Raw genomic sequence first — 18,380 nt, 5'->3', positions numbered from 1 at the left:
AAATGACTACTTGAGATCAGATAACTCAATACATAAAGCGTTCTTTGCCATTTTCTCAGTAAATTTCTGATGCACTTAATCGAGAACCAACTTGTTTCTCCTTCCCTTTTTTCTGACATATTATAAAAGCAGCATTTTAGTTTTGTTTGTGAAATATTTATAGAAGATACAATTGGTTTGGGGGTTGTAAAATGAGTACTGCTGACTGGCTATTGGAGGGATTCTGCATCCTTATTGTTAAGGGTGCCTCAAACAATTAGCAGCTTTTGATAACACCTTTTCACTCATCTGTTATGTGAAGTGATAATTTAATGAAGGGTTTAAGACCATTATATGGAAAGTTAGAGAAGATCTGTTTATTTGAACTCCATTGAGGAGCCATTACATTTTAGAAGGTGGTTTTTTATTATTAGTTACACTTATTTCGTGGTAATTTGTGAAGTAATTAAGTAGCTGCATGTTGGAAACTTTAAAAATTGATCTCCTGTTTCCCAGAGTCCAGTTAGAGGTTTCTGCTCTTGTTGGAAGGAGAGCTACCACCTAATTCTGAATTAACTGTGTTTTCTCTTGGAAGTTCCGAGGCAGAGCTTTTATTTTTCTTAATATGTTCCTTTCCCCTACCCTATTCTCTCAGTTGTGGCTTAGGGCCCTCGTATTTATGGGACCGCCTCTCCTGGTATGCCCCGCAAAGGACCTTGAGGTCCATGAATAATCATAGTTTAGAGTCCTGGGTCCTGAGGAAGTTAGAGTATCCTCTACCAGGGCCAGGGCCTTCTCAGTGATGGCTCCGACCTGGTGGAATGCTCTGTCCCAAGAGACCAGGGCCCTGCAGGATTTAACTTCCTTCCGCAGGGCCTGTAAAACAGAACTATTCCGCCTGGTTTCAATTTAAACTCAGCCTGATCTTTTATTCCCCTTCCTTCCTTCCCTCCCCCTCCCCGTTTTATGAAGATTTCCCACTCTGGGATCCCACAGCTAATTCTCCGCTGATCTCCTTGCTGGCCTAAATAGGACTAATTTAGCCAGCTAGCCCTGGTGATCATCTAATGTTTATTGGATGGATTTCCCCCCTACCTTGATTTTTGATTTTATTGTTATTCACGTTTTATACCGTATTTTATGCTGTTTTTTGTAGCATCAGTTAAGTGTTTTAAATTTGTTGTTAGCCGCCCTGAGTCCGGTTTTCTGAACTGCGAAGAGTGGGGTATAAATAAATTTATTATTATTATTTGTTAGTACACCAGAGGTAGCTAACTTCATTTAAGCTTTACCATAGACTTGTGTCATAGATCTGGAAAAGTCCTTGAATTCACCTTCTGCTTCTGTAAATGGTTGGGTTCTGATCTTGGTTTCAACCAGGGAATTTGTGAATCTTCCTGTAGCTTTGTCTAAAAAGCCAGAGTATTTTAAAGCACCAAACTGCTTAATTGTGTCTAGTTCAGATTAATAAGAAAATGCTGTTGATTCACTTGCTGTTGTTTTCCTTTTCATACAGAATTCTTGATTTAGACCTAGTGGTAAGGGACGAAGATGGCAATATATTGGATCCTGAGCAAACCAGCACCATCAGCCTTTTCAGAGCTCATGAAATAGCTTCCAAGCAAGTGGAGGAAAGACTGCTGGAAGAAAAAGTAATAAAACATAATGCATACTAGTATACATTATGAAATGTGTAAATGGTGTTAAGGACTAGCAATGACATTTAGATTGTGAATGGCTTTCAAGATTATGTTTTCAAAAAACACATTGCACATTTCTCCTGGCTATAGCCTTTGCTACAGCCCTGAAAGAACATAAGCAGTTTTTTAGTTGGCACTGTAGCTTTTAGCATTTGAATTCGTAGATCATAGATTTAAAACCTCCAAGGGTTTAATTAGTCACTAGTCTGCTCACCTGGGACAGGATAAAATTGGTGAACTGAACCTTCCCTTGCCTCTGTATCAGCCTCACAGTGCTATGCTGCCTACCTCTCTGAATCTTTTAGATCTGGGAGACTACTGTTTCTAATGAGAAGAGATAAGGTTTGCAGCAACCACAGCATGTGGTACTTGCCTGTATGGATGTCTTGCTTGTAAATGACCAAGAAAGGCAGCTCTGCCAACCCTGTAATTGTCCGTCCTTCTCTTACCCCCCTGTCAGTTTCTAGCCTAGTTGCATGCTGCCTATGACACATAAAAGATGCGTGGAGTGAGAGTGGAGAGGGAGCAGATTAGTGAGCTAAGAACAGGAGCCAAATGCACAAATATTTGCAGGGCTTGATTTATGTAAATGTTTGTATCGTGGTGGGTCAGTTTGTTTCTTAGTCATCATAGAGTACTTGGTAAGTTCTTTAAAAAATCTCTCCTGTTTCAGTCTCAAAAACAGAATCTTGACATTAGTAGGCAAGCCAAATTTGCTGCGACACCTTCATTTGCCTTGTTTGTAAACCTGAAAAACGTTGTCTGCAAAATCGGAGAAGATGCTGAGGTCCTTATGTCTTTGTATGATCCTTTAGAATCCAAGTTTATCAGGTCAGTGCTGTACGGGAATGTTTTGTTTGCTTTGTTAACTGTTATATTTTAGTTTAGAGACTGCCTAATCCCAAAGGCACAGGACTAGTCATATGAATATACACTCTTTACTTTAAACTCCCCCAAAAAACTTTATTTGTGAATGGCAGGGAAATACATCTTCCTGAAGATATATAGAAAAGGTGATAGTAAAGAATTTGAGTTCCCATGATATACATTCAACACCCTGCTCTCTTCTGAGCCGCACAAAACACTCCTATTGCAGTCCTCTCAGTGAGAGGGTACAGCATTTATCTCTTCAATCCTTTAAAGTGGGAATTATAGTGATGAACATCACAAATGCCTGTTGAGGATAGCAAAGATGAAGGCTGTAAAGCACACAGCACATTTACAAGTATAAATGGGCCTAGTGCTCGCATTTTGACAAGCATCTGGAAAAATGGCACCGTGAATTGATACAGAAAATCTAAACCTTGAACTTCAGAAGCCCATTTAAATTCTTTCAGCTTTCAGATAACATGCCCTTTTTTGTAATGCAAGGGGGGCAGGAATCCATCAGGATTCTCCTTACTCTCCCAGAGCACATTTCTTCTGCAGCCCAAATGGAATGTAAAATGAAACAAATCCATGTATTCCTAGTTCCTGTTACTGCTTAAATGTGTGTTCTTGTGTATGTTACACATGTACAAAACACTGTTGTCTAACAGAGGCAATATTGACTGAGTAGAATCTCTGTATGCTTGTTAAAATGCAGGTTTTAATGTGTCACAATGTGACATATTTAGCTTTTGCTTGTAAAATTGTGATGTAGCTGATAAACTGATATGTTTATTTACGCAGTGAGAATTATCTGGTGAGGTGGTCGAGTTCTGGGCTTCCAAAAGACATAGATAGATTACATAATCTTCGAGCAGTGTTCACGGTAAGTTTGCAACTTTTGAGGTATTCTATTGCTTCAATAGTTTGTGAGGCAACAGGAAATCTCCAGCAGGGGAAGGCCATCGCTTTGTGACAGAGCACTGCTAAAGGGCTCTGGTTCAACCTCTGGTTCAATCCCTGGCATTTCCAGGGCTAGGAAAGACTGGAGAGCTGCTTGGCTGCTAGCGAAGACAGTGCTGAGCTAGATCAGCCAACAATCTGATCTGGTATAGTGCCATTTCCCATGCTCCTGCCAAAGTCTCCTTTGACCCGACTGCACACCAGCCTCAGGTTGGTGCAGAAATGGGCATTGGTTGCCTTCCAGCTTCTGCCTTCAAGGACTGGAGCTGGGTTAGGAAAAGACAGAAGTTCATGCATTTCTTGCTTCCAGAGCGTAGGTATATACAGGAAGGAGCAAAGCTGTGCTTTAGCCCTACCGTGTCCCTCTGGCCTCTCTCGGTAGCCACATGTTGCACACAGCTGTGTAAGCAGAAAGCTCCTGCTTGCAGCTAGCGATGCTGTGACTGGGATACTTGAATGATCAGGTGAGCAAGAGCTCACACAACCACATGCAGAACATAGTTATTGGGGAGGAAGAAACATGACCGCATGGCTCTGCACTGCAGATAGAGAACTTCAGACCCAGAGACCAAATGTGGCCCTTGAGACTCTTCCCAGGCCACACCCCTCAATAGCACTTCTCTGTACCCCCCGCAAGTGCTTTTACCTAGCTATAAAATGTCCTTGAGCACTAATGCTTGCCTGTATGGAGGATAGAGAAGTGTGAGTGCAGAAACCTCTGGCTTTTGAATCACTGGAATGTAGCCTACAGTAGAAAGTAGGGCTGTGCGGTATATCATCCAAAACTGGTTTGACGTCCATATTTGTTTAATAGTTTTTGACTTGGCAATATATCACAAATGATGATGTGTATGTGTGTACTATGTAAAAATCACAATGTGGGAAAAACTGTGAAGCAAGCCAATGACTCTACATAGCTCCATCCTTATTTCAGACATTGTGATATATCAGTATATTGTGATGTTCAGCTGGTGATATATCACAAACCAGATGTCGCCTAGCCCTAGTACAAAGGTCAACCTCTGTTATTCCACCCACTTTCCCCTCTGCTCACTGTTGGCATAGGGTGCTGAGAATTATGTCCTGAGGGGATTTAGTTTTTGGACTTTTTTTTTAAAAAAGGTCCTCCTTTCTTGGTATACACACTTCAGCACAGCACTCCTGTAGTATCCGAGTATGGCTTTAATTGGCCATATCTGTCTCATAGGCAGTATTTCACTTGCTCCTAGTTTTGTTCTTTTTCAACCCGCATGGACTTTCATGTGGCTTTAGCTCAATTCTGACACATGCTGCAGGAAATTCTTTGAGCTGCTAAGGGCACTAAGATTTTTGATGCTTTTGCACTGGGGGGAAAAAGTCATGTGAACCATTTCTGAAGACTCTTTGACTATTGTGTGGGAAATACATTTTTAAATGAGTAGGAATTGTTCAGGACTCTCTAGTCATTTTAAACATTTCCATGTAAATGTATTCCTTGATCGTTATGAAACTTTTTGTCATGCAAATAACGGTTGAAGGGATGGCAAACTGAGAAGGCTAAATAGCAAATAATCTTTCTTCTTATGTAATCCAGAGGCATTTGTTGGCTTTGGGAGGGGGGAGGCATTCTAACAGGGGGTAGATTGTAACTAATAATGGGAAATGGTCGCTTTCTGTTCTCTCTAGCACCTCAAAAGATATTTCTTCTTATGTAATCTTATGTGGAAATGTAAGTGCAGTTTGCAAAGTAAAGGTATGAAAACTTAACGTTTCCAGGACCTTGGCAGCAAAGACCTGAAAAGAGAGAAAATCAGTTTCGTCTGTCAGATCGTACGAGTAGGCAGAATGGAACTAAGAGACAACAACACAAGAAAGCTAACCTCTGGGCTCCGGCGACCTTTTGGCGTAGCAGGTAATCCATTCTCTTTAGGTGCACTGTCAAAATGTTCTGCAAGTAAGAGCAGCTGTTTGGTATTGAACAACTGCTGACTTGGCATATTGAAGTTTTGAGAATAATTATTCAGCCTGTTGGTTATATTTACTGAATTTTATGCCTAGATCACTTGCAGCTTGCCAAGGAATGTACATGTGCCCTTCACATGTTTATATACAGTTGTACCTTGGGTTACAGACGTTTCAGGTTACAGACTCCGCTAACCCAGAAATAGTACCTCGGCTTAAGAACTTTGCTTCAGGATGAGAACAGAAATTGCGCGGCGGCAGCAGCGGGAGGCCCCATTACCTAAAGTGATGCTTCAGGTTAAGAACAATTTCAGGTTAAGAACGGACCTCCAGAAGAAATTAAGTTCTTAACCTGAAGTACCACTGTATTTGTTTCAGAAGAGCCCTAGTGCAGAAGCAGGGTAGCTATGGCAAACATAATATTTGCTGCATAAAATGTAAAGTGCTAATTTCCCAGAATCGAAGGGGATGGGCGGAGAAGTGATGCAGTATGAAACTGGATAAGGATTCCAGAAAATGGCATGCAGCATTTAATAGGGATGGTAGAGCTGAATCATCATGTGATACTGACCAGGGCTAGGATAGACAACCTGGTGCCCTCTAGATGTTGTTATTGTTGTTATTCCGCCCTATACCCATAGAGCTCAGGGCAGTTCACAACATAAAATTACAATATCAAAACCACAAAATACATAATGAAAATAAAAACAAAGACAACCCAGTAATCCCCGCTTCCCATAGCATATTTAAAAGGGCATTGGATGCCAATCAGTCAAAGGTCTGGTTAAAGAGGGATGTTTTCATCTGGCACCCAAAAGTATATAATGAAGGTGCCAACCGAACCTCCCTGGTGAGAGCATTCCACAAACGGGGAGCCACTGCAGAAAAGGCCCATTCTCGTGTTGCCATCTTCTGGCCTCTCATGGAGGAGGCATGCAAAGAAGGGCCTCAAAGAATAATCTCAGGGTCTGAGTAGTGACCTCCCTGAGGTGCAAGCATGGGCTCCCCAGTTGACAAGAGCCCTGGCTGTGGTGGTTCAAAGGAAAACAGAGCAATTAATTTGGCACCAGGTTGGCTGCAGGTGTTGCCAGCAAGAGGCCTACAAGACACCATCCAACCGTCTTAGAGACTCCACTCTAGATTTGTGTGGGCCTTAGCCTTTTCTTCTCCTGAAGATGTCCCACAAGGCAGTGGGTACAGATTTTTCCTCAGGGTTTACTCCCAAAGACTTTCTTGTGAACGAGTATAGCTGCAAGGCAGCAGAGATTTAGGATCAGAGTTCTCCTTCCCAGGCTGATGAGCCCCCTCTGTCCCTCATTTCCCTCTACAGCACATGCAATAACCGTCTTCTTGACAGTTGGACTCACAATGAGTCTTGTCTGTTCAATCCACCAGAATCTGTCTTCACATGCAGGGGAAGTCCTTAACTCACGGAGGGTTTGAGACCCATCAGTTACCCCCCACTTTGTTTAGCTGGCCAGTCGAAGCCATTCCCAGGGTGTGGCTGCTGCTGTATGCTGACAGCTTCTAAGAGCCATAGGTGAGAGCTGAGTGCAACATGGGGACGAAAGGTGGACAAATTACCCCTCTACTCCTTTACTACAGTGATCCAAAAAGCTGGACTTGATCCCTACTCTTCCGGCACCAAGTTGAAGAAATGTACTGGATTTGTTTTCATTACTGAGTTTCCTATTTGGAAGAGTTGAAAAAAGATGGAATATGATGTTAAGGACTTTGCTTGAAGAGAATATATTGATACTGAAAGTTCAGCACAGCTCTGGTGTAAGGGAATGGATGACTGGTTTTAGTGCATTAGATCCTTACAGTATACTTAAACAGGACATTTATCCACAAACATCCAGGTACCAGTGGCCGACAGAGGCAGTGCTGGACTGGCATATACAATGTATTTCTTCTTACTGCTAGATCATGGTGATGTCTGCTAGTAAAACTGTGTCTCTTCAGAGATTGTTTGCTGCTGGTGTTGTGTTACCAAGCCATGGCATGCTGTCTTCTGAATGTGCCCTAACTGGTTAAAATAAGAATAACCTTTCTGCTTTCTTTGGGCTTGGATATCTCTTTCATAAACCCATGTCTGGTCTGGTGCAAATTGCCTTACTGAACTAGCATACTGAACTAGCATTCCACATTGCCTGGTTTTAATGAATGGTTGTATTGGTTTCTTGTTGTTGTTTTTTACAAATTTTATTTTAATGTTAATATTGAGTTTCATTGATTATGTTTCTGTAAGCAGTTGTGGAATTTTATAACAAGATGTGCAGCATATAGGTATTTTCAGTAAATAAGTTTGAAGACTTGGTAGAGGATATTTCAAGTTGCAAATGAGTTTTTGAAGTATATTCTGTTCTGTATGCATATTTGTATGCCCACAGGAGAATACACCTAAATGTTGTAAAAGGTTGTAAGAAAGAAAATAAAGCAAGTTTCTCTCTGAGATCCATTATTATCTTTAGTCTCACAGCATCTGCCATGAAAGTGTGAATTTATTCTGCAGTGAAGTGGGTTATCAGTTGTAACATGTTTCAGTATGTGATGCACAAATGCATAGCCATTATTAGCTTCAGAAGATTCTGCTTTTTTCCCTGATGTGAATATAGCAGGGCTATCTTTGAACATAAGAATATTTTCGTCGTAAAATAGTTCCAAACTGTCTGTTGTGAAGCACAAAGATGTCTTTATGCCTCTTTGCCACTCTCCCTCCCTTTAGATGTTGATCTCTTTAACGACATTTCTCTCTTTTTGATTTCAGTAATGGATGTAACTGACATAATTAGTGGGAAAGTAGATGACGAGGACAAACAGCACTTCATTCCATTTCAGTCGTAAGTATAAAGTAATGCAGTAGTAATGTCAGAGGAGATTTCCAGCAATATTATAGTGGATTATGACTTTCCAGATTAGAATTTAGCTCAGATGGTTTCGATAATGAGAATGCCAAGAAAGGGAAAAATAGTAGTGTATGGCAGCTATAAATATTACAGCAAATTAGCAATAAAGTCACTTATTTTTAGCCTGTTTTGTTGAGGAAATTAATCAGATAGCTTTGAACTTCTGTGTAGCTTTTTGCTTGTATAGATGTGCATAAGCTGAGGACACATTGGATGTTTAATTGACCTGTATAGTTCACAAGGAAGCAATTGCTGCTGCTATTTCCAGATTGTTATTTTAAGATTTGATTAGCAAACACTCAAAGTCTGTCCTTATTACTGTTGTGGGAAAGGAAGCTCCAATTTAGCTATAGAGCTCCCCACTTGGAAGGGCTTTCCATCCATTTCTCTGGATGAAAGAAAGGTGCTGTGTGTGTTGGTTGGTCACCTCAACTGAAATAGATGGGAGCCCTCACATAACTCCCAAGAGCTTAGCATGCACAGAAATGTCTGGACTGCAGTCAAGGCCTGAATAAGAAATTTAAATTGACCATGAGTTTCCTAGTTTGTAGAGATGTTGAGAGCGTTGAGCAGCCGTAGGTACTGAAATACATTATATTCTCTGGGAATAATTAAGGGCAGTGATACAGAATCTTGATGACACAGTGTGAGAAATGGTTTTGCTTCTTTGGGGGCTTTCAGTAAGCTTACAGGTGAATGCTTTTGGGCACTTTACTAAAGGTGGAATTCAGTGTTTCACTTTTCCAAGTGTTCTGTCTGCACAAGCGTTGTAGCTTGCCATGATTCCTCTCTCTCTCTCCCCCCGCCATGTACTGTTTGAGGGTACTCTTGGGCCCCCCAAGCCAATTTGCAGGGAATGGCACATGGGGGGAGGAGAGGAGGGAAAGCCCCACTGTGCAAGTGGAAGACCTTGCTTGGGGCTTCCACTGACAGGACAGGGTGAATCCTAAGTCTTTCTGTAAAACCTCTTTGAGATTTCTTTCTACAGTCAAGTAGTATATAAATTTCATGAAGCAAATACGTAAATCTCCAAATAACGCACATTGTGGACAGTGGTTATGCACTGTGTAGGCATTGGCAATATTTTCTTATGCAGTTTGTTATCAGGTGTACTTTTGGTAACACACGCTGCTTAAAGAAAAAAGAAGTAGACATAAGAACATTGAAGTAAGTTTACGTGGAAACCTGGATAAAATAACCAAGTGGGATGTCGGAGGGCAGGTGAAACAATATTCAATTGCTGGGTCAATACAGGGTGACAATTTATGGGTACTTCAGATTTTTTGTTTTTATAGTAATTATGATTAATAACAAGTTAATAAAGTATTGTAGTTTAAAATGAAGTTAGGTGTAATTCAGGGACCCTGGAAGAAGAGTACTTTCCATTCATGCTTTGTGACAGTTATAAGCTAAGCTGCGACAAGTGTATTGGGAGATGAGGATGAACACTGACAATGCATATTTATGGATAAAGAAAAGTAGATATTAGTGAAATGCTTACAAGTCTCTTGCTCCATTAAATCTGATTTATAGCAGTATGCATAAATCAGAATTTTGAAAGGATGCAGAATAATATGCGCCAAGGTTCTCTTTTCTTTTTCCCTCTCCTCTCCCATGGTAGATTAAAATGTTCTTCAGAAAAACTCTGCATCAGGAATGAGCAACGTGCACTGGCGATGAATAGCTTTGTCATTCCCAATGTTGACTTAAGAGCTGAACATGCGAAGCAATTTTTTTCTTACTCATTTCACGTTGTGCCTTTGTTGTGCCACTTGGCATTTTTCTTTTCATATCCTGGTTATTTCATAGCCAGTGAAATGAATACAAACACAACGGCTGCCACATGGCAGTATGGCGTAGTAGATATGATTTTTCAAAATGCTGCATTTCATTTATAACTTCAATTTCATCTTGTTCAGCCATAGTAAAAATGTTTCTTGAATTTCCTCTTGTTTTCTCCCTTGCTCGAAGCTACTTCTGTGCATAGTAGCTTTGCTTTTCACCCTTCTGTTAACTCTCATTAAGCTACGGCTTAATTCACGTCACTTCTGAAGCTAGTCTCGAGCATTCCATGGAGTAGTATGTTTTACATTTTGGTGTTTTGTTATTTTATATGTAATTTCTCAGGCTTTTCATCTTTCATCTGCAAACAGAGCTGGGATCTGATGTACGTTTCTGGAATCACAAGTTTGCTTTACTTCTCTTAATTAGATTTACATCTTCCTGATTATCTTCTTATGTCTGTGTTGTTCCCTTTCCTATCCTTCGTCTTCGTGTTGACTAATGAACACTCTTTGTCAACTGTGTGATACGCTCCTCTGTTTCTTGTTACTGTGACTTCTGGTTTTCTGTCCCCCATCCATTGTTACCTTTTGGTGTTGGTCGTCATGTGCATCCTCCAGGCTAGCCTTGGATAACGCCATTCGACACAAGCAGTTGAACATATCATCCCGTTTTTCACCCAGGGTGGCAGGGGAGAATGATTTCCTTCAGACTGTAATAAACAAAGTGATTGCTGCTAAAGAAGTTAACCACAAGGGTCAGGGTAGGTACTTCGATTTACTTTACACTGTTAGCATTAGAAATGATGTAACTCCTCCCATTTTGTCTGATAACTTTGACATTATTCTGAAGGGAATTGATTGAATTGTGTTCAGCATGGTGACATTGCCTTTTTTTTTCATGGGCACCTCCTTGCTTCATTGGGAAGTTTGATTATTCAGATGATGAAATTCTTAACTACTCTTGATATATGCTCTTTAGTACTTTTGCACACAAGTCTTTCGGCCATTTCGCTATCACGTGGCACATCTATCATTTTAGGGAGTTACTGCTTGCTCTTTATAGTGAACATTTCCAGTTGGGTAGCCGTGTTAGCCTGTTGTGCCAATCGCAACAAGTTCTACTTAATCTTTTTGAGATGCTACAATACTCTGTCCATGTTTGCTGTTTAGTTTCCAAGACCTGCCATAGCAGGTACGTGTGCATTTAGTTTATAAACCTATAAACGTAGGGGCCAAATGTAGTCCTTCATTCATCTCTGTTGAGCCTTCAGGACCCTGCGAGGATATGCTTCATCTCCCCTCGCTTGCCCTGCTCTGCACCATCCTTGAGTGCTTTTGCATGGCTGGAATGAGATGTGATCCTGCCTGGGTGGAGGATGAAAAGGTAGATGTACGAAAGGTAGATGTACGCATGCCTGTCTAAGGTCCTGTTTCCATTGCTTGAATGTAGCCTATTGCATAAAGATGTGAATCATGGCTTTTCCCCCCAGCTGGAATTTGCAGGAACTCAGTTCTGGCACCTCTCAGGTGGGCACCATTGCCAACAAGAGAGGCGTTCATGGTGAGAATTGCATCTGTTGCTTTGTTTCTTCCCTCAGTCACCACAGGCATTTGACCTTTTTCTTGCAGGTTTGCTTATGAAGGGGTGTGAAAAGAGTAACCTACCTTCTCCACTCACCTTTTCTAAGGTTCTTCTTTACCAGATAGTGATACTTTTCAAGAGTGCAATCTTTCCCATTTCTCACATAATATGAAGTGAAGTGCGGGCATTAAATAAATTATTATTAATAATAATAGCAACCCGCCTGGGATCACTGAACGATGAGAGATTCTAGTAAGAAATAGAAAAGGACTAGTTACACGGCAGTAGATAAAACTGTGGCATTCGCTTCCACATAATATGGTGATGGATGACCCCCACTTTAGATGGCTTTATCCCCATGCATTTGTTAAAGCCACCAATGGCCTCAATTCCTATCTGAGGTGGTGTTCCTCTTGAGTTCCAGTTTCTTATGACCATGAGTGGGAGAGTGCTATGCGCTGACATCCTGCTTGTGGTACCTGGGTGGCCAATTGTGCTAATCAGCATGCTGGACAAGGTAGTCCTTTTGTCTGATTCAGAAGGGCTTGTGTAATTAGATGATCTGTCACCTTATTACCACCAAAGGTTAAGGAAATGTTAAGAGATTGTTTTGCACTTGAAGAATACCGTTTTATAAACAGCTTTTTCTGAACTAATGCATTGTACTTAATGCTACAGGTTTATGGGTAACATTGAAGCTTCTTCCGGGAGATATTCATCAGATAAGAAAAGAATTCCCTCACTTAGTTGATAGAACCACAGCTGTGGCTCGCAAAATGGGGTTTCCTGAGATTATTATGCCTGGTAAGCTTCAACAAATTCTTGATCTGATGCGCTTAAAATATTTTAGATGTTGCTAATGTTCTTTTCTTGAAGGTGAATAAGAAGCAGTTCATGGGAAAGTATGAATTGACTTGGTTTTGGTTTTTTTTAGTGTTTGTGTGAGACTTGGCTTTAAAATTATATTTTCAATCTACTTTCAGACTCTTTATTAATAATGTAGTAGCACTATTGTAAACACTGTGGACTAACTGTGCACAGATGGTGGAACGTCTAGTTCATTTTGTTTCAAAACTCAGATTCCTGGTGTGTTTTGAGTACTTGGGCTTTTAATGTATGTTATAAATGAATCTATGAAGCAATAAAGGCAGACTTCAAAAGCGGCTCTGTTGCTTGCGTGTCCAAATGGGCTATCAAATGTGTAGCTTATCCATTATTGCATACAGATGTGTGAACATCTTTGCAAAAATATTTACTCAGTATTTTTTGAGAAATGCTTGCTTTGTTCGTTTAGTCCAGGTTTATAAACAAAAACATTTAACTCAATTGAGGAGCATTTATACCTTTTCAATTACATTTCATTAATAATAACGCCAAAAATTCTGAAGATGGGATAGGCATTGTAGGAAAGTTAACCAACTGGACCAAGCAATTGTCTGCGTTTGAGGAGCACTGAAAATGATGGCAGAATTAGGCCTCCTGAGCCAGAAAAGCTGAAGGGAAGGAAGTTGACAAGAAGGTTAGCTGCAAGAGATAAGAAGCGTAGAAGCAGAGATAAGATGCAAATATAAGCAAGCCACAAATGCAGATTTAAACTCTTCAGGAAAATAAATGGAAGGTGACCTGGAGATATTTATAGGTACTCAGGCTCATTAAGAATCAATAAGTAGAAAGCGATGCTGAGGAAGCCCTTTGAATATAGAGAAGAGAATAGAGCATTCAACAACATTTCTTCCAGACTCAAGAATGGGGCAAGAAGGAAGGGCAATTCTCAGGATTCAAAGGGTGCTAGTACTGAAGAATGCTAAATCTTAGCATTCTTTGCTATGTGCTGTGTTATCAAGTAATCCTCTCTGCTTACGATCAAATCAGAATTTGTTTAGGAATTTGTCCTTCTTTCTGGTATAACTCAGTTTCCATCATTGTTTATGAGAGTGCTGCATCATTAGGCATTTTTGTTTGTTATATATGGCAGGCATTAATTTATCCCCAGAGTAGAATGTGGATTGGAGCTGATTTGTCAAAACTGAAATGTTCTGTTTATCTTGGATGATAAATTTTGAAACTTTTACCTAAACTTGCGTTGTTTTGAATACATGCAGCCTCAAATCAAAAAGCACACATGCACTCACACGAAATACTATTTATTTATAGAGTATTTCTATACTGTCATATCATAAAATATCAAGGTGGTGTTCACTGTCAAAACATCAAGTATTTTTTTTAAAGTACAGATAATCATTAAGGTGCCTGCCTACTTAAAAATTAAACAGCAGCAAAGGCCTTTTTGCAGAGGAAAGTTTTCATGAGATGCCGGAAAGTCAAAAATTAGGATGTGTGCCAGATCTCTGCTGGAAAAGGATTCCATAGCACAGGACCGGTGACATGATATACCCAACTTCTAGTTCAGACCAGTTGGGCATCTGTAGCACAGGGAGCAACTTGCAGTGCTCATCTATATAATCTCAGTGATTAAGCTGGTATAGACGGATTCAGTCTGTTCTTAACATATCCCGGATACAAATTATTCAGAGCTTTGTGTATTAGCACAAGAACCTGGCTTGGAAGCATATGAGCAGCCAGTGTAGATGTTTTAGCAGAGGTGTCACATACTGTTGTCCACCTGCCCAGTTCAACAGTCTAGGCACTGCATTCTGTATCAGGACGGCCAAGGCTGATCCTGTCCCCATACCAGGCCTAAACCCAGATTGAAGTGGATTCAAATAAAGTGTCATCCAGGAACACTTGCAGCTTTGAGGTGCAGTTGTACCAGGTGTACTTGCATTTGAATACACCCACCCACCCATATGCATACCATATGAGTAAATAAAACTTCTACTTCACAACTAAACTCTTGAAATTTTCATAGGACAGGAGCCCTAACACTAAAGAGGAGGTTAAATTAAGAAGATATAAATCATAGGAATGTTAAGATTTGTTTTCTATTTATTGATAGACCGTAAAATGCTGTACTAATCATTTTGCTTTCTTTCTCTTTTTCTCTCTGCCTCAGGTGATGTCCGTAATGATATCTATGTAACATTAGTTCAAGGAGATTTTGACAAAGGCAGTAAAACCACAGCAAAGAATGTAGAGGTTACAGTATCCGTTTATGACGAAGATGGCAAAAAATTGGAGGTGTGTTGTGTGCTGGTTTATTTCCCATGCTAATTCGAAACCTTTTCCTTAGTGTATGGCTTATGACTGGTCAAAATAGGATGTGATCAAATATTGCCAAATATTTTGGTATTTGTAAAGCATTAATGTACACCATCAGAAAAGAGTTTTGCATTTCCTGACTCCATTATTTAATGACCTGGTTCACTGTACACAGCAGTTCAGGACTGTGAAAATATATGGACTCCTGGATAGGAGCTTGCAGCTGCTTTGCTCCGCCCCAGTCCCCTTTGGCTTAACATGTTTTCTGGATCAGGATTGGTTAAGCTCTCTCCACACTAACAATGTACTGTTGCCAAAGTTTGTTCTTGGCTGCAGCTTGTGGCTAGTAAGGAGGGAGCCTAACCATGGTTGCAAGCTCCTCTCCAGGAAGGAGACTGCACGTTTATAAGCATTTCACTAAGCCATAGTTTGGCTTCCTGTGCTGTGCGAACAGGAACAGGAACAGCATGTGCGAACTTGGAACAACATGTCATATGTTTTATTTCAGATAGTACTTCCAGTTCTATCAAGAGCCGCTGTTTTTTCTAGACTTTAATACAGACTTCCCTCAGGAACCTTATGGAGCGGGCAGCTAGATAACAAGCCGGGAATACTCGCAGGGTTCTGTGGAAAACAAGATAGAATCATGGGTGGTCATATTCAGAGATTAGTCACTGATGATTATCTGTGTTCCTGTTTGGAGTTGCCTGCAGTTAAAGCAGGTGGTTAGCAGGAGAAGATTTGCTATGCTGCTGTGTTTTGTTCTGACGGCTCCATCTTTAGGGGACAGGAAGCCTCCACTCTGCCATTGCTAACAATCAACACCATAATGAAATGAAAACAGTAAGTTGCCACCCACACAGTGGCATCTTTGGTTTAGTGGAATATTTGACAATCTCCTACTGTTGTCAAATAGTAGACAGTGAATTGACAGTATTTGTCTGGTCAGTTGACCCATATACCAATCCTGATATTCCTGTATCTTCTGAGTGTGTCAGAATATGTAGGAAACAGTTGTCAGAATTAACAGCGGAATTTAAATTTTTCGAATGGAAGATTTCTGTTTCAGATATGATAAAACCATTTTCTGCCTGTTGTTTCTCTGTCACCCTGCTGAGGCTGGTGACATGAATTTTCAACGTTTCCCCCTTGTGTTTTCTTATTAAGTGTAACAATAGCATTTGTTTATACATGCAAGTAAAAATTATATAATGTGCACTATTTCCTTCTTTCTTTTTAAAAGAATGTCATTTTTCCTGGTGCTGGAGATGAAGCGCTTTCAGAATATAAGTCTGTGATATATTACCAAGTAAAACAACCTCGCTGGTTTGAAACTGTAAAGGTATGTCCAGTGTTAGGATTCCTTAAAAAAAAAATTGAGTAAGAGAGAATCCAGTTGATAGACTTGCTATATAGCTGTCAGACAAAAGAGGTATCTATGCCAGAGAATGTTTAAAGGTTGCTAAGAAACAACATAGATGAAGACATTGACTGAATGTATTTATCTCCCGGTCTTCTGGTTAAGACAGCTTTGACAGAATTATTCCAACATCTGTCTTTCACCTCTTTTGAATTAGAAAACTGAACAGTAAAGCAAATGATTGCAATGTAAGATAAAAATGTATTACTGTAAACTGCACAAAAGCACTGTGGAATTATTAGGATTTCTCATACATTGTTAATGAAACTAGAATTGCGATAGCAGTTTACCACAGTAACTATTGTGGTAGTTAACTATTGTAAAAGCAATGCATATTAATAGTACTATAAACCCAAAGGTTTAAACCCAGTTTCAAAATTCAGGCCTGGGATCACATATCCCTCCTCCTCCTCCTCCTCCTCTTCCTCCAGCACAGCCTTAAGGAAACTTTTTCTTCAATTCTAGATTAATCACAGCTTGCTCTGTTGTTTTAGCTTCTGCCAACCTAACAGTTCGAAAGCATGCCAGTGCAAGTAAATAAATAGGTAACTCTGCGGTGGGAAGGTAAATGCCGTTTCCGTGCGCTCTGGCTTCCGTCACGGTGTTCCGTTGTGCCAGAAGCGGTTTAGTCATACTGGCCACATGACCTGGAAAGCTGTCTGTGGATAAACGCCGGCTCCCTCGGCCTGAAGCGAGATGAGCGCCACACCCCATAGTCACTGAACTTAACTGTCCAGGGGTCCTTTACATTTACTATCTTTACTATGGATAGTAAAGTCAAACCACAGTTTATAAAGCTGGCTTATTTCAACTATTCAAAGATAAGATTAATAATTTCTTAGGGTTCAGCAGTTAATATGAAATGAAAATAGGAACTTTTGGTCTGCTTTTGTGCACAGTGGGAAGGGGAAACAATAGTCCAGAGCTCAGTTAGGCTTTTCTTGTAACACTAAGCTATGGTTTAGCATCTTGTCTGAATGCAGCTACTTATGTATTTGCATGTGCATTTGATGAAGTTACAACCATAGGGCATTCTGTCAGATGGCTGTTGAGTTGGAAGAAATTTAGTATCTAGAGAACTCTTTGATGGCTGGGGAAAATGTGAGCAGAACACATGGATTCTGGATACAGTGGAACCTTGGGTTGCAAACGTGATACGTGTGGGAGGCACGTTCGCAACCCGCACCGTTTGCAACCTGCAGTGCCGCATCTGCACACACGCGGGTCGCGATTTAGTGTTTCTGCGCATGCGCGAGTGCCGAAACTCGGAAGTAACCTGTTCTGGTACTTCTGGGTTCGGCGCAGTGCACAACCCGAAATCGCATAACCTGAAGCGTCTCTAACCTGAGGTACCACTGTATAAAGAATTGAAAGAATGTCTGAATTCTCTTAACAAATGCAGGAGGTCCAGGGGCTTGACAGCAGTAGGTTTCCATGGGAATCTTTTATGGCAGTAAGATTTGTGCTCAGTGCCGTGGAAGGAATGAAGGAAAAAGTAATCGAAATGGTGAAGCAGAGTTAGAATATAAGCAGCCAAGTTTTGGCATGGAAGTGAAGGAATGTATGTGTAGCACTAGAAAAGCAGAATGTAGGTAGTCAAGGCAACAGGCTTGTCATAGGAAACTGCCTTTTATCAAGTCAGACAATTTGTTCATTTAACTCTGTATTATCTACCCTGACCGGCAGCAGATCTCCAAGATCATAGACAAAGAACCTTCTGCGTTCAAAGTGTGTGCTCTGCTACTGCTTTGTGGCAGCTCCAAAGCTTTAGCTGTAGGTGTTAATCCCTATGGGGAGGTAGATGTGGCACATGATAGTGGGAAAATGTCCTTGATGGCATTGAAGAGGGACTGATACTAAATAATAGTGCAAATTAACCTTTGGCAACGCCCAAGAAGCCACTTGGGTGTTAAACATGGCAGCTGCCTTAACTTCACTTCCTGCACAGTGGGTTTTAAAAGGAATATCTAACATCTACAGATACTGCTTTTGAGGCAACACAGGCACAAACTAAGGGATTTAAACCTCTTTCCCCATCTTGGAAGTACATCTGAAGTTGGATGATCCAATTTTTCT

The 18,380-nt window shown here is 40.6% G+C and overlaps 1 protein-coding gene across 3 annotated transcripts in view; it reads left to right on the top strand.

The window, feature by feature from the left end:
* Window positions 1–18,380, top strand: part of DOCK1 (dedicator of cytokinesis 1) — a 346,150-nt gene that overhangs the window by 57,567 nt on the left and 270,203 nt on the right. For all 3 annotated transcript variants that reach the window (XM_053388897.1, XM_053388898.1, XM_053388899.1), the window contains 9 exons: window positions 1,496–1,631; window positions 2,353–2,510; window positions 3,351–3,432; window positions 5,265–5,400; window positions 8,221–8,293; window positions 10,825–10,904; window positions 12,404–12,529; window positions 14,739–14,863; window positions 16,128–16,226. In XM_053388897.1, the coding sequence (XP_053244872.1) occupies window positions 1,496–1,631; window positions 2,353–2,510; window positions 3,351–3,432; window positions 5,265–5,400; window positions 8,221–8,293; window positions 10,825–10,904; window positions 12,404–12,529; window positions 14,739–14,863; window positions 16,128–16,226 (1,015 nt within the window). The remainder of the gene's footprint in view (window positions 1–1,495; window positions 1,632–2,352; window positions 2,511–3,350; window positions 3,433–5,264; window positions 5,401–8,220; window positions 8,294–10,824; window positions 10,905–12,403; window positions 12,530–14,738; window positions 14,864–16,127; window positions 16,227–18,380) is intronic.

The sequence above is a fragment of the Podarcis raffonei genome, chromosome 5 (assembly GCF_027172205.1).
Source record: "Podarcis raffonei isolate rPodRaf1 chromosome 5, rPodRaf1.pri, whole genome shotgun sequence".
Taxonomy (NCBI): domain Eukaryota; kingdom Metazoa; phylum Chordata; class Lepidosauria; order Squamata; family Lacertidae; genus Podarcis; species Podarcis raffonei.
The sequence above is the reverse complement of the archived record's forward strand: the minus strand, read 5'-3'. Positions and strand labels throughout refer to the sequence as shown.